At 45.1% G+C, this 14718-nt stretch overlaps 1 protein-coding gene across 2 annotated transcripts in view; it reads right to left on the bottom strand.

The window, feature by feature from the left end:
- Nucleotides 1-14718, bottom strand: part of ADAMTSL3 (ADAMTS like 3) — a 2432792-nt gene that overhangs the window by 428631 nt on the left and 1989443 nt on the right. For both annotated transcript variants that reach the window (XM_085644288.1, XM_085644289.1), the window contains exon 21: nucleotides 3909-4989. In XM_085644288.1, the coding sequence (XP_085500414.1) occupies nucleotides 3909-4989 (1081 nt within the window). The remainder of the gene's footprint in view (nucleotides 1-3908; nucleotides 4990-14718) is intronic.

Genomic DNA, 14718 nt, shown 5'->3' with positions numbered 1-14718 from the left:
AGGTTTGGGTCCTTACTCAGTCATGACCAAGGGAAGCCTAGCAAACCTGTACATTTTAAAAACTAGATACCCAGGGAAGTCCAGGATGGTATGTTGCAAATGGATCCTACAAGGTTTTATTACCCACAGTGACCTGCAAATCTCAAACTTTGCCTAAAATTGCACATTTTCCTTGCATTTCTGTGATGTAAACTTCTCGAGTCAGCAGGTAGCCACAAAATTCCTTCCACCCAGCTTTGTCACCCTTATCCCGATAAAAATGCTACCTGACTTGTGTGGCTGGGTCTAGTGCACGCGACACGTAAGCATCAAACCAAGGTCAATGGTAGTCTCGTAGATCAACTATCATTGACTGTGGTTTGATTTGCGCCTGTCGAGTGCACTAGGCCCGTGGAAGCACTAGCCCATTGCGAGGGGGCAGCTCCCCCCCTTCAAAAAGAGTCCCTGGTGTCTAGTTAAGTGGATCCCTGCTCAAGTATTGCCATTCTGTGGCAATCCCCAAGCAGGGATCCACAAGGGAAAAGTACCATTTCAAAGGAGAGAGTCTCTTCATTCCAATGATATCCCTCCCATCTGTATCGGTGCTTGGGGGGCTGAGATATTCCCCGGAGCACCTTTGAAGTGACAGTGAAATGAGCCGATTGGCACATTTCACTTTTGTTTTCATTGTAATGATGTCAGCGCGTCATGTGAACTGATCATCATTTAAACAATTTTTTAAATAGCCTTGGGTATTGGGGGAGCTCTTCCCTAGCTCCCGAGGCTGTAAAAGGAACCAGAGGGATTTTCTGCCTCGGGTGCGAGGATGGCACATAGCCGTCCTCAGCATACGAGGACTTGTGCAGAGTACGGCACAGGGCCGTCCTCCGCACACAAAGGGTTAAACACTAGTATTAAATCCCTACTAACTAATCAACATTTATGTATATGCAAAATTGTTATATGTTTGTATATTCATCTATATATTACCTCTCTCCTAACATGCATAATATTTATGTCATAAAGTACACAGACTTGCGTTTGTAGGCATGTTGGCAATTTATGACTTTTCCTAATATAATGTGTGGGGCAGTATGCAACGCAGATTAGCAGATTAATTCGTTTTTGCTACTTCCTCTAAATAATATTTTTTGTCAATGTCAATTATTTTCCTACACACATCCTGGATAAATTGTTGCACACTTTCCTACACTTGAGTGTAACCCATGTTAGGTGTAAGGTAGGCTGCCATGCAAGTATGAGATATGCATGTGTTACTACTAATGAATACTCAAATTTACTACTTTTCAAGAGGTGACCAAATATTCTTCATATTGTCCAAGCCAAACTTTTAAGACTCTCTTTGAGTATGCCTACTTTGCAAATATTTTATGGATATGTGGAAGAAAGTGGAGTATTAGTTCAGAGGGTGAGTACCCACTTCAAAAAATATCCACAATTCTTGTCCGGGTGACCCACCAAAGTCACTAAATTAACCCAAACTCAACCCCCTGGTAGCTACGGCACAAAGCATACAGGCTTAACTGAGAGGTAATGCTTATATATTTATGAAGTACTCAAACAGTAATAAAGTCAAAACATAAGAACAAGAAAAATCTCAAACCAATTCAGAAAAAGAGTAAATTGTAATACATAAAATGCCACCAAAATGACAAACATCCAATAAGTAGAACTGGAGTTATGAATGTGTAAAGTATAAGGTTCAAAATAGCACCAAAAACAATTAAGGGCCAACTGTGGTCATCTGGTTGCCCTTCACCATGACATGGGTAAGGTTTAAGGTTGACCACGATGGAGCAAGGGTCAGAAATAGGTGATCCTTTTCATCTAGGTGAAAAGCTTTACCTTTGGACATAGTCTCTGGAATACAAGCTAAAAATCCTGAGTCAGTGAAGGCAGCAGGCTGTGGTCAAAAAGTGCTCCATTTTGTCAGATACCCACTGGATGAGGCCTTCATGGGGCAGGAAAGCTCAGAGTGGGAAAAATTTGAATTTCATGCACATAGAAGGTCACCTGATGGCCGGATACTTTTCGGGCCTTCGGCCGGTGAAGGTTTCTGTGTGAGGACTTTGGGCCTAATTTAGAATGCGGCAGAAAGGGTATTCAGTTGTAAAGGTACACTTTCCACCATATTGACAGTCCGCCTGCCTCATTTAGGACGTGGCAGATCATCAGTATGTCAGCGGCATAGAATACTCTATCCCCGCCATTAATCTGTCCGCCCATTCAGATTGGACAAATAAATGGCAAGTTTTTACTTTCGCTTATCACCATCCAAAACATGACGGTAAATGAAAGTAAAAACATTTCAATCACCCCATGCCATGGGAGAAAACTCCCATGGTGAAGGGGTTGGGGAGGGGTCATTGCATTATTTATTTTCAAAAAGAAATTGAAAGTGTACCGCATGGCACTGTTACGTTGACGTAGCAGTGCAGCACCCTTTCAATGCACCGCTGTGATGTGTGGCGTGTTAAAATAATTCTATTAGACTTTATTTTAACTACTCACTGTGGACAATTATTTAATTTGGAAGGATAACAGTTGGAAAATCATGTATTTTTTCAATAGCAGTTCACTAAACATGCCCTCGAATTTAGGAAGAATTCCTAATAAAATCGCATTTCCATAACACACAAAGTACACAAAAGGCTCAACTGTGCTGTCTGATAATAGGTAAAAGATTTTCCTATTGTGAAAGGCATAAATGTCTAACAGTGGGATAGATATAGTGCTATGTGCCCCAGTGCAAGTAATGAAAATGGATTCCCTGAGGTCTAAGGGTCCCTTCACTCCTCTGGGTACCGGTGCCACTGTACCTGCTGTATTACTGATAGCACCCCGGATCCAACACACAGATTTTAGTGTGTCTGGCCGTGTCTGTTGATAAGTACTAACATACACATGGGCTCAGACCACTATTTCTGATAGGAGTTGACTAGCAGTCCTCAGTTGACAAAATACTTTGGGGCAGATTTATAAACCCCTTGCGCCACATTTACACCGCCGTTGCGTCACTTTTGTGACGCAGCGACGGCGCAAATCCTGCGCCATGGTGCCGGGTACTTACAAAGTGATTCATCTGGGAGATGCGTCACGTTGTAAAGCCCTGCACCACATGTAGGCGTTACTGCGCAGGGGGGGGTGTTCCGATGCAGGAACGCCTCCTAAAAGTGGCTGAGTAAAATCTACAAGATTTCACTCAGTCACTTTTAGGACAATGCTGCGTCAAAACCCTGCGCCTGCCTGAAGCAGGCGTAAGGATTGACGCAGCATTAACAAGATAGGGCCCCCCAGAACATTGCTGGAGCTGTGTCACGCTTGCGACGCTACTCCAGCAATGCACCACTTTTACGGCACAGATGCGTCACGCATCTGTGCCGTTTTTGCCCCATGGTGCGCCGTATTGTAAATGCGGCGCATCGATGGTGGCGGAGCTGTGGCGCACAATAACTGGCGCATCCCTGCTGATATGCAGGGATGCGCCAGTTATTGTAAATATGCCACATAATGCTTATGCAAGAGGGGAAACATGGATTCATTTGGTAACACTTCCTAGTGCATTATTATGCACAAGCTTGAATGTATTTATTGTTTAGACAGTAAATAAATCTTTCAATAACCATTCAGATCAAAGCTGGGAGCATCCACCAGTCCTAACGACCATAATGTAGAAGATACACTCTGAAGAAACACATCAATAGATCGTAAAACCTGTGATGGAAATGAATGCATCACTCGCAACACTGCCTAGAAATCACTCAGGTCATTACAAACAACAAAAGGTACATAAGAACATCAAGCCCCAGCATCGTACTAAGAAATCCTCCAGCCAATTGAAAGGCAAGTAAGCAGCATAAGGAGTTACATAAAATTAACAGAAACACATATTTCAGGAAGCAACTCACTTTTCAGAAGGCTGTACTTCAGCACCATCTTTTGTCCAAGATATTTTAGGTTTAAATGCCTCTTCAACGTCACAGTGTATAGTGAGGTCTTCAGTGGCATTTGTCAAAAAGGCAGTATGGCCAATGAAAACATTTAACGATGCGTTAAAGGAAATCGCCAATCTTTGTTTCCACCTTTGTATAACTGGTCCCTTGTGCTTATACAGTGGCTTCTCCCTGGATTTACTGTTTATGAGCTCGGACTCATTCGGTGTTTTGCCTGTAAGCTTTAGGTCTGATACGTTTTGCTGGTGAGGCCCTTTCCATTTTCGAATTGTGGGAAGTGGTCTAGACAATTCAGCAAGCAAATGAGATATAACCTGTGAAGCCAGGTCATCATTGACTTCCCCAGTGTCAACAAGTTGACTCATGTTCTTCACCAGTGCTTCAAACTGAACGGCGTCCATGCTGTAAGCTCCTTCGAGTACAGCCGCTTCCAATCTCTTATTCTCAAACTCATGGGATCCGTAGGCTTCTGCTGAATTTGTGACCAGCGTCTCTAGGTTTCTCATGAACGTTTCATGGTCAGCTCGACTATCGTCTAGGTACAGATCCTTTTTTTCACTCCACATTTTCCACATGGGGCTCATTTTATTCCATCTCGATCCTATGCTGGTAGCTTCATTGTGGTCCATGCCCCCATGCTGATGTATGCGCTTTTCAAATCTTGGTGGATCTAATAACCGGTTATCTGTGCCTATCAGTTTCAGAACAAAGGTATCATAAACCGACCCGGCGGCACATCTGTACACACCAATGTCACTAGCTTCAAGATTATGTATCTTCAAGGACCCGGATTTGGTTATGCCAATCCTTTTAGAGCTGGTCAGAGGCTTGCCATCTTTGTCCCACTGGATGAAGGATTTGGGGAACCGTCGTACAGGACACTTTATTATGATTGATGTCTTGGGAAGCAGGTAGGCCCGGCTTCCAATGGTGAAATTGATGCGCTTTTCTTGTCTTGTCTGTATGTAGACTCTGTGGAGACTAAGAATTTGAGGGGCACGCATGCTATGCTTTTCAGGAAGCTTTTGCTTAGTCCCTGGAAAAACAGAAAGAAAAAGAATCTTAAGAAATTTGGTTACAATTTCTATCCATATCAACTAAAGCAAGCAAACATTGAGCTCCTGGGATATACTATAAGTCTTTCACTACACAAATGTAATACCTCAGGTTCTCATATACTACTCATATTTCACGCCCCCCCAACAAGCAACGTCCTCATCATATTCTCTTAACAGCAGGATCAGTTGTTTTTAACAGTATTGCTAATTTCAATCAATCAACAAAGCTTTATTTCGACATGTAATATCATAAAATTGCTAATTTAGCTCATTCTGCATGGTAAATCCTCACACTTTCTTGAACTTATTCAAAGGCTCTCATTATGCGTGGTAATGTGGGGGAAGAGTGTATCGGCCTATAAAATGAATACTCTGGGAAATGGTACTTATCAGTCTTGATAAATAACTTTTATTATAGGTTTTCCCTAGCCAAAAGGGGGAATAACCTGCATATTCGGTGCTTTCAGAGCCAAATCCACATGTACCAACTTTTACTAGGCATTTTTTGTGAGTAACTTTTGGCAGGCTTGACCTGCCGAAATTCACCTGCAGAACATTGAGGGGGGTGCAGTAAATATTGCTAAACTTCTGTGAGTCTACTTAGTCCCCGTCCTGACCTTTCCCCCCTTCGATATTCCTATGGGTCAGTGGGGTCCCCCCCCTAGGGGAGCACATGCTGTTATTTCTGACTGTGGGTTGCCTTGTGGACTTGTTTTTTGTTGATTATTTATATAAAAATGAAGCCGTTGTGTGGGGTCCGGATGGTGTGGCTACCAACGCCTCTTTCAACTACTGTGAATTTCCTTCTGCCGCAGCGTGCGTTCTACTGTCTGTATTATATGCTCCTTCTGTGTGCTAGCGGCGGGCCTGGAGGTTGTAGGCCCATCTTTGTATATTTTTTGGATTCTGTAATAAACGGCTTTAAAAAAAAAAAAAAAAAAAAAAAATATTGCTAAACTTGTGATTGCATCCACAGAAAAAATAATTGTTTGCGAAAGGGTCTGAATAACAGGCCACTCACAATTGGAGCCATATTGATTCCTGTATTCCCATCGCTTTGGGAAACTTTGTTTTAGCTTGATGATAATTATAATTCGCACCACTGAATCCAAACAGAAGTGAGTAAAACAAACTATCTAGTCATGGCATCATTACTTGTTTCCATGTTTTTAGGTCAAGCCTAACTCAGTCCGCCTACGCTGCTCGCTCTGAAAGACTGCTGTAGTAGAGTATGGGAGAGAAGCCACGCCCAGTCTCCACCCATATTTTTCATTGGAGTGTGTCATTGTCTTTCGTAAATGCTGCTTTCGGATTCGTTAATAGGCTTGTTAGTTCCTCCTTAGGACGGCCTTGTCTTCATTTGAACCCTCCAATGGTGACTGGCCCCTTTACTTCTGTTGTTTCACGGGACCTGTTATTTAGTCTGTAAGCACTATTTACTTTATTGGGTTTCTCTTACTGCAGGCCGAACATGCGATGCTTCAGCTGAAACCGCTTGTGTTTTTTTAAGCAGCACAGCTGCTACTATAACACGGGCGCCTGATTTCAATCACTTTAACCTGGCATTATCTGGTGTCTGTTTCAAACCTCCTCCCAAGTAAAATGGATTTAGAAATGAATAGTGAATTAAGTCATGTGAATTCCAGGTAGCACATAATCCTGTGCTATTGGGCTGAAGCTCACAACAGCAAATCTGTGTAACATGTCATCTGTACTAAAGCCACCTGATGGGTTGAAGCGGTTTTATTAACGACAACACCACCACCGCTACCAATACCACCACCACCAATACCACCACCAATCCCACCACCGCCAATACCACTACCAATACCACCAGAAATATCACCACCACCAATATCATCACCAATACCACTACCAATACCACCGCCAATGCCAATGCCACCACCAATACCACCACCACCAATCCCACCACCACCAATCCCCCCACCATCGCCACCACCAATACCCCCACCACCAATACCACCACCAAAACCCCTACCACCACCAATACCAATACCACCACCAACACCAATAACACCATCACCAATACCACCACCACCACCAATACCAATAACACCACCACCAATACCACCACCAATACCAACACCAATACCACCACCACCAATACCACCACCACCAATACTACCACCAATATCACCACCACCACCACCAATACCACCAGCACCACCAATACCACCACCACCAATACCACCAATACACCACCAGCAATACCACCATGTACACCACCACCAATACAAGCACCACCAATGCCACCACCACGAACACCACCACCACCAATGCCCCCACCACCAATACCACTACCACCAATACCACCACCACCAATCCAATACCAGCACCACCAATACCAATACCACCACCACCAATCCAATACCAGCACCACCAATACCAATACCACCACCAATACCAATGGCACCACCACCAATACCACCACTAATACCACCACCACCAATACCACCACCAATACCACCACTACCAATACCACCACTACCAATACCACCAGTACCACCACCACCAATACCACCACCATCAATACCACCACCTCCACCACAACCTCCATCAATACCACCACCAATACCACCATGACCAATACCACCAACACCAATACCATCACCACCACCAATACCACCACCAACAATTCCACCACCAATACCAACACCACGAATACCACCAACACCAATACCACTGCCACCAATCCAATACCACCACCACCAATAACACTGCCAATACCAATACCACCACCACCAATACCCCCACCAATACAACCACCACCAATAACAATACCACCACCACCAATATCACCATCATTACCAATACCACCACCACCAATACCACCACCAATACTACCAATACCACCAATACCACCACCAATACCACCATCACCAATACCAATACCACCACCAATACCACCACCACCAATACCAGTACCACCACATCAATACCAATACCACCACCAATGCCACCATCACCAATACCAATACCGCCTACACCAATACCACCACCACTAATACTAGTACCATCACCAATACCAGTACCACCACCACCAATACCAGCACCACCACCCATACGAATACCACCAACACCAATACCACCACCATCAATACCACAAACTCCACCAATACCACCACCACCAATACCACCAATGCCACCACCACCACTACCAATACCACTACCACCAATTCCAGCACCACCAATACCACCACAACCAATACCACCACTACCAATACCACCATTACCAATACCAATACCACCACCACCAATACCATTACCATCACCTCAGTGCCTCTCACTCACTAGTAATAGCAGGGGCACTGTACGAGGCTGGAGCTGCAGCCAAGACCATCCCTCCCTCCATGCCTGCCATAAAGCACAGCTCACCCTGGACCAGGGGGTGAATCCAGGGCCCAACTACAGCTGGAGTGTTTTTTATTAGGCCAAAGATAGCAAAGACATTACATAATGCCACACTGCACACTCAAATCACGGAGGGGGCAGGAAATAGCACCCGCCCCCGCTCTTCCTCCTGAGCCACGATTGTGTAATCACAGAGCGAAAGGTGATGGAGCGTTTTTTTAGTGTTTATAGCTCAGATCATATGCAACTCTCACGTCACACTTTGTGTCTATGTAATTTACAAGACTTACACATCTTCTTCACTGCACTATTTATCAGTACTTTAAAGACATCGCAGGCCGATCTCTTACTCTGATATTTACAATCTAATCAGCGGTCGTGAAGGCCCTTTATTGCAATGCAATAAGTCTCGCATTTGGGAGAGTTTAAGCTATTGGTATTGTAAATGACAATGCCTTTTATCTATGTTTTAAAACCCAAAACATGAATAAAAGGCATTGTCATTTACAATGCCAATAGCTCAAACTCGCGTGAATGCGAGACCTATTGCATTGCAAATGCTTGTTTTCGTTCAGAGAAATCGAGGTGGGGGCGTTGTACTGAGTAAATGGTCATGTGGCAAGCGAGTGCAGTAGCACCCCCATGCAACCAAGACGATATGACTCGATAAAAGTTTCCACTTTATCCTTCGTTTCTGGGATGGCACCGATCTGCCCTCTGTTGGTAAGGGGTTCATATAATGTAAGGAAATCATCCTTGAAGGATTTTGACCACAGCCATCATGACACTTCAACGCCGGACCTAACCCGATCTAGATATGGGAGGGGTGGCACCACCAGGTAAGCAGGCACGAGGCACGCAATCGAAACCCAGAGCTATGGGATGGCTGCAGATTTAAAAACAACATAATATTAGCACACCTCATACTGTTCCTTTATGACTGCAGGGATGTGGAGACTATTAGAACTTGCTATTTAAAAAGACATCAGACATTGTTTTCACAGGTTCGTAAGTATTCGATTTCCGACAGTTATCAATTCTTATGACCCAAGGAGCAGCAAAGTCCCGGGCAATACAAGCTGAGTGAGAGACTTCTTTTGTCGCTCAAATCAGGAATACGTTTTAGCACTCCATCAATTATGTTAATATAGTCTTGCACATGAAAGTTTACATTTCATAATATTTCATGAGAAATGCCCTGTTCATTAACACGAATTCCATTGTTACGCTGTGTTGCTGTGGACTGTGTCAGCTGGGCTAGAACAGGTGAAAAGTATCAAAGCCACATCCCTCTGCACGATGTTGCTTTGTAGGTGTGTATGACAAGATTCATGTCTACAACGCATAGCCAGCTTGTGTTTTGTTTATAATGTGTTTACTCCGGCAAAGACTTTAGGAACTGAGTACTATTGTTCTATTTGCAAAAAGTGGTCGCAATTTACGTACCACCTTTGGCAAATGGAATCGTATTTTGTGTACAGACGTGTACTAACAGGTCAGTTAACAAAATTCCAAATGGCAAGGATGAGAGTCACAGAACAAACCAACTAATTAATAGGAAATTTGCGGTCCTCTGTGATTGGCTGCAATCATAGAGATAGTGCCGTACAAGGTACAACAGACCACCATCCATATTACGGCATTCCCAAACAAACACTTTTCTTTAAATCACCTTGTGTTCCTTAAAGAAACCTTTGCAGCTTCAAAAAAAAAGAAAAGATTTCTGTTTTGTAGAACTTTAGAGAACGCTGAAATGGTCCCCTAGACACTGCTTAAATCGAGATGGTGGGGGCCACCAGGATTTATTTTTGGGGACTCGCACTTAATTTTACAAATCAGATATTTACTGAAAGCAAGGAATGGAAAAGCACATAGATTTGATGGCTGGAGGAAGAGAAAGACGGTAAAACTGTCACGAAGGGAAAAAGTAGGAACCTTCAGAGCTAGATAAAGGCGCAAGAGCGTCTGGTAGTGGATTAAAGAGGCGTGAGGTGTATTTAAAACTACGCAGTCTTGGTATCCGGCGTGCCACAGTTTAATTGCACTAGCCGTGGGCTTCTGAGCAGAGCTTCAGCACTGGCACTCTTTTGTAAATTATGGCAGCGCCCCTAGATGGTTGCAATGAGATGCCCAACGTGAAAGGGGTCGTAAATGAACCTAAATCTAGCATGGATCCAGCCTTAATTTGGAGCCGGTTGTTCAAACTCAAGGACCCCTGTCGGAATTTAGAACTTTGCGCATTAAGACCAGTCTGGAGATATGGCAACTAGGGAGGAGGGTAATGTTCATAGTAACCAGCGGGTAGATGACTATGGGATCAACCAGGATGATACCTCCCACATGATGCTCCTCAGCCCTACACATCTACTCCAATTGAAGCTGATAATCTGGTACATGGAGTTGAGAAGGGTCTCAGCTTCACTGGAGGATCTGCTCTGTGGTCATGTGGTCCATGTAGCATGAGCACGAGCCTCCAGCCTTCATCCAGGTCTGAAACTCAATGCAAACAGCAATAGCCAGGAGGCAACAACATTTTTTGCAGTATTCATTAAAAGAAAATGAGTCTTCTGAAAAGTATTTTTTTTGTGTGCGTTTTTTAAAACGAATAAATCGTTTTTAGCTTTCAATAATTGTTTATTGAATTTTTCAGATAAGAAAAGGTTCAACGTTAGACAGGCACCACCAAAAACAAAACTCCTCCCTCGGGAGAACCACCACCCAACCCCACCCAGCACCTAAAAGTCTCCACCCTGCCACCCACTTGGTTTTATCAGTGTTGTAAATAATTAATTATTGGTTATGTTTTTGAAGGGACTTTAACTTTCGTTCAAACTATCAATAAATGTAGGGATGAACAGCGGCCTCACTGTATATGTCTATTTTTCTCCAGTAATAACTGTACACTTGACACAAAGAGGTGCATACACGTTGAGTAGGAAAAGGTTTTTTTTTACAGAGCTACACTCCACCCTACTGTTGCTTTAACATCATTCTTCACCAAGCCATTTATAAAACTGAGTTGCCACTGAGCTACCCAGAATTAATTAAATTCAGACAGAAATGCCGCTCCACATATTTTATTAAACCTCATGCCCAGGACATTCCTGGCATCCGTGGGGGATTTCTACGGCGCTGTTTAGTAATTCAGGGTTTGGCTCGCTAGTCGCCAGTCTGAGACTGCGACACAGCCCAGAACGGCCAGATTCTTAATAGTTTAACAACCTATGTACACTATAAATTAATTTGCTCGCCTTGATTCAGTTTCCGAGGCACGTTCCCTTCAGCGTGGGGCAGCTGTTTTTGGAAAACGTTAGCTAATCCATTCAAACCCAAAAACATGTATATCCTCACACGAATGTTTCTGCTGCCCGTGTTTCTAACGAAGACACAGATTGGCTGCACGCACCTTTTACTCAGAGGAAGTGTCACTGCCAGGAACTGTTTTCGCGCTACTTGGTAGCAGTGAGAGGCGATCCCAGCCAGACAAAAACATCTGCTTTACTTACAAGTGACACGTCCCAGTAGAAATGGAATCCATACTTCTGAGTATCCGCCTGCGTAGTCCGTGCCAGATTCATGCCTTCTCTGCCAGTCCTCAGTCTGGGGGACTTGGGGGTGAATGAAAGGGGAGGAGGAGAGCGCCGATTGACAACAGTGATAGCCTCTTGCTCTGATGCTAACTAAATCTCTTTATTATAAACAGTGCTTAATTAAAAAAAAATAGTGCCAGAGCTCTCGTTAATAGGCCACTGCTGCTTCCACCACACATTGCCCCTGCTATGCTGCCAATGATAGTAACAACACAACTACTAACCATCACACTCCTAAAAGTGTGACAATTCAGACTATTTCAGGCCCCCATTCTATAAGAATGGATTGGGTGGCAGTGATGGACTTGGCACTTTTTGCAGCTTCATCCCAGAACATTTTGCCTTACTTCTGCATTGTTTTCTGACCTGTTGTTGGTGGTTTTATGACTGGGCACTTTACCACTGCTGATCAGTGCTAAAGTGCACATGCTCTCCCTATGAATTGTTGTTATGGATTGGTGTTTCCATAATTGGCTTATTTGATTTACTAGTCAGTCCCTAGTACAGTGCACTGTGTGTGCCCAGGGCCTGCAAATCAAATGCTGCTAGTGGGCCTGCGGAACTGATTGTGCCACTCTCATAAGCAGCCTGTAAATGTAACTCAGGCCTCCGACTGCAGTGTCTGTGCGCAGTTTAATACTGACATGTCGACTTGGCAAGTGAACCCACTTGCCAGGCCCTAACCTTCCCTTTTCTTACATGTTAGTCACCCCTGAGGTAGGCCCAAGGTACCCCTGTGGGAAGGGTGAAGTGTATGTGAAAGGTAGGACATGCCCTGGTGTGTGTGGCATGTCCTCATAGTGAAATACTGCCAATTTTGATTTTTCACTATTGCAAGGCTATCTGTTCCCATAGCATAGAATGGGGAGTTTGCTTATAACACCTTATAAGCCTAACTACCCTGGGAACAAGGTAACGTTTAGTATGCTTGAACTCAGAATGTTAAAATGCATCTTTTAGTGAGGGTGATTTTTACATTCTGTGTTTGAAAATACCACTTTTAGATAGTAGGTATTTTCATGCTTAGCCATCCTGTGCGCTTCTGCTAGGTTTGTGTATTTTCTATCTGGCTTCTGAGGGACAGGGGCTGCGGATGTGCATTCTTTAAGACGGCCACCAGGGGGTGATTGATGTGTTTACTGTCTTTCCTTAATGAGTCAGGGCTTGGCTGAATTGCATTTAGGGCCTCATGTAGGTAAATAAATTTTACCGGTTCGTAAATACCGAGCCGTACCGAATCGGTAAATTAGAATCGGTAAGTTATATGTAGGTAAAAATTCGGTAACAGTTACCGATTCGGTAACAGTCGGTAAATACGAATCGGAATTCACCGAATCGGTAAATACCGAGGTGGTATTTACCGAATCGGTAAATACCGAATCGGTATGTACGGATTCGGTAAATCAAATCACATGACTTGACGAAACAGCCAATCCAGTGCAACGACAGCCCACCCAACCAGGCAGTGCCCACACCCAGGCAGGTGTACATCATTAGCCGAAGTGGCCACACCCAGGCAGGTGTACATAATCAGCCGACCCTGGAGAGGCTTGGAGTGCAGAGGAGAGGCAGGGAGCCGTTGCATGTGCGAGCGGGTAAACGAACAGCATGTCCAGCCAGAGAACACAGAGAGACGGAGGGGAAAGGAGGAGGAAGCTGAAATTTAGCCCCAAGGAACTCCAGGTGCTGGTGGAGGAGGTGGTGAAGCAGCACCAGAAGCTGTTTGGAAGGCAATCCCTGCAAGTGCCTGAGGCTGAAAAGCGCAACATATGGCTGGCCATCCAGGCGCAGGTCAATGCTGTGGGAGTGACCCACAGGGACATTGAGGTCCTCAAAAAGCGCTGGTATGACCTCAGGATTGTAACCAAGAGGAAGATGGGCGACATCCAGAAGGAGGCCAGCCAGACCGGAGGTGGAACCAACAGGGCACCTGCCCTCACCGAACTGGAGGAGCTGGTGGCGGCCACAATCGAGCAAGAGAGCGTCGTGGGTCTTGGGGACGCCGACAGCTCTGCCAGAGCCGCAACACACCAAGGTAAGACGACAGCACAGCAATGTTGCCCCCCCTACCCCTATCCCACATCCCCCATTGTGAAACGAGAATCACACTGCAGTCCACACGTGTCAGTGCAGACAGGCAATGCATTCCGGGAGATGTAGTCAGGGCAACACCAACCATGACGTAAATGTTACAGGGCAACAAGGCATGTCACGCACTCGAGGCACAAGGAGACAGGGGACATATTGGAATGTGAAATGATTTATTGTGACGCTTGCAATGCAGCCCTTCGGGGACACTGAGCCAATGTTGTATTTCTGTCCACAGATGTGACATCATGCAGGACAGGGCATGCTGCAGGAGAGACGGCACACCGGCCACATAAATCACCTCTAGCCAGCACAAGTGCAGACCAGGGAGCAGGCCCACTGGCAGCCGCACCACCAACACAGCCAGCCTCGCCGCACACAGAGCCAGCATCACCTCACCGAGAGCCAGCATCACCACCACCAGAGCCAGCATCGCCACTCATGTTCGATTCACCGGCCACATCTCCGCTTGCAGGTGTGAGAATGAGGAGGCGTCCAGCAGCCAGGCTACGAGCCTTAGACACCTCGTCAGACGACAGCATGGGCCCAGAAGACCGCACCGGGCCCCAGGAAGGGAGCCATGCCACTGTGCCCCACACCTCACAGGCAGCACAGACGGAAGCAAGAGGGCGCCGCAGGTCGCGTGTCCAGAGTCCA

Source organism: Triturus cristatus, chromosome 3_1 (genome assembly GCF_964204655.1).
Source record: "Triturus cristatus chromosome 3_1, aTriCri1.1, whole genome shotgun sequence".
In the NCBI taxonomy this organism is placed as follows: domain Eukaryota; kingdom Metazoa; phylum Chordata; class Amphibia; order Caudata; family Salamandridae; genus Triturus; species Triturus cristatus.
The sequence above is the reverse complement of the archived record's forward strand: the minus strand, read 5'-3'. Positions and strand labels throughout refer to the sequence as shown.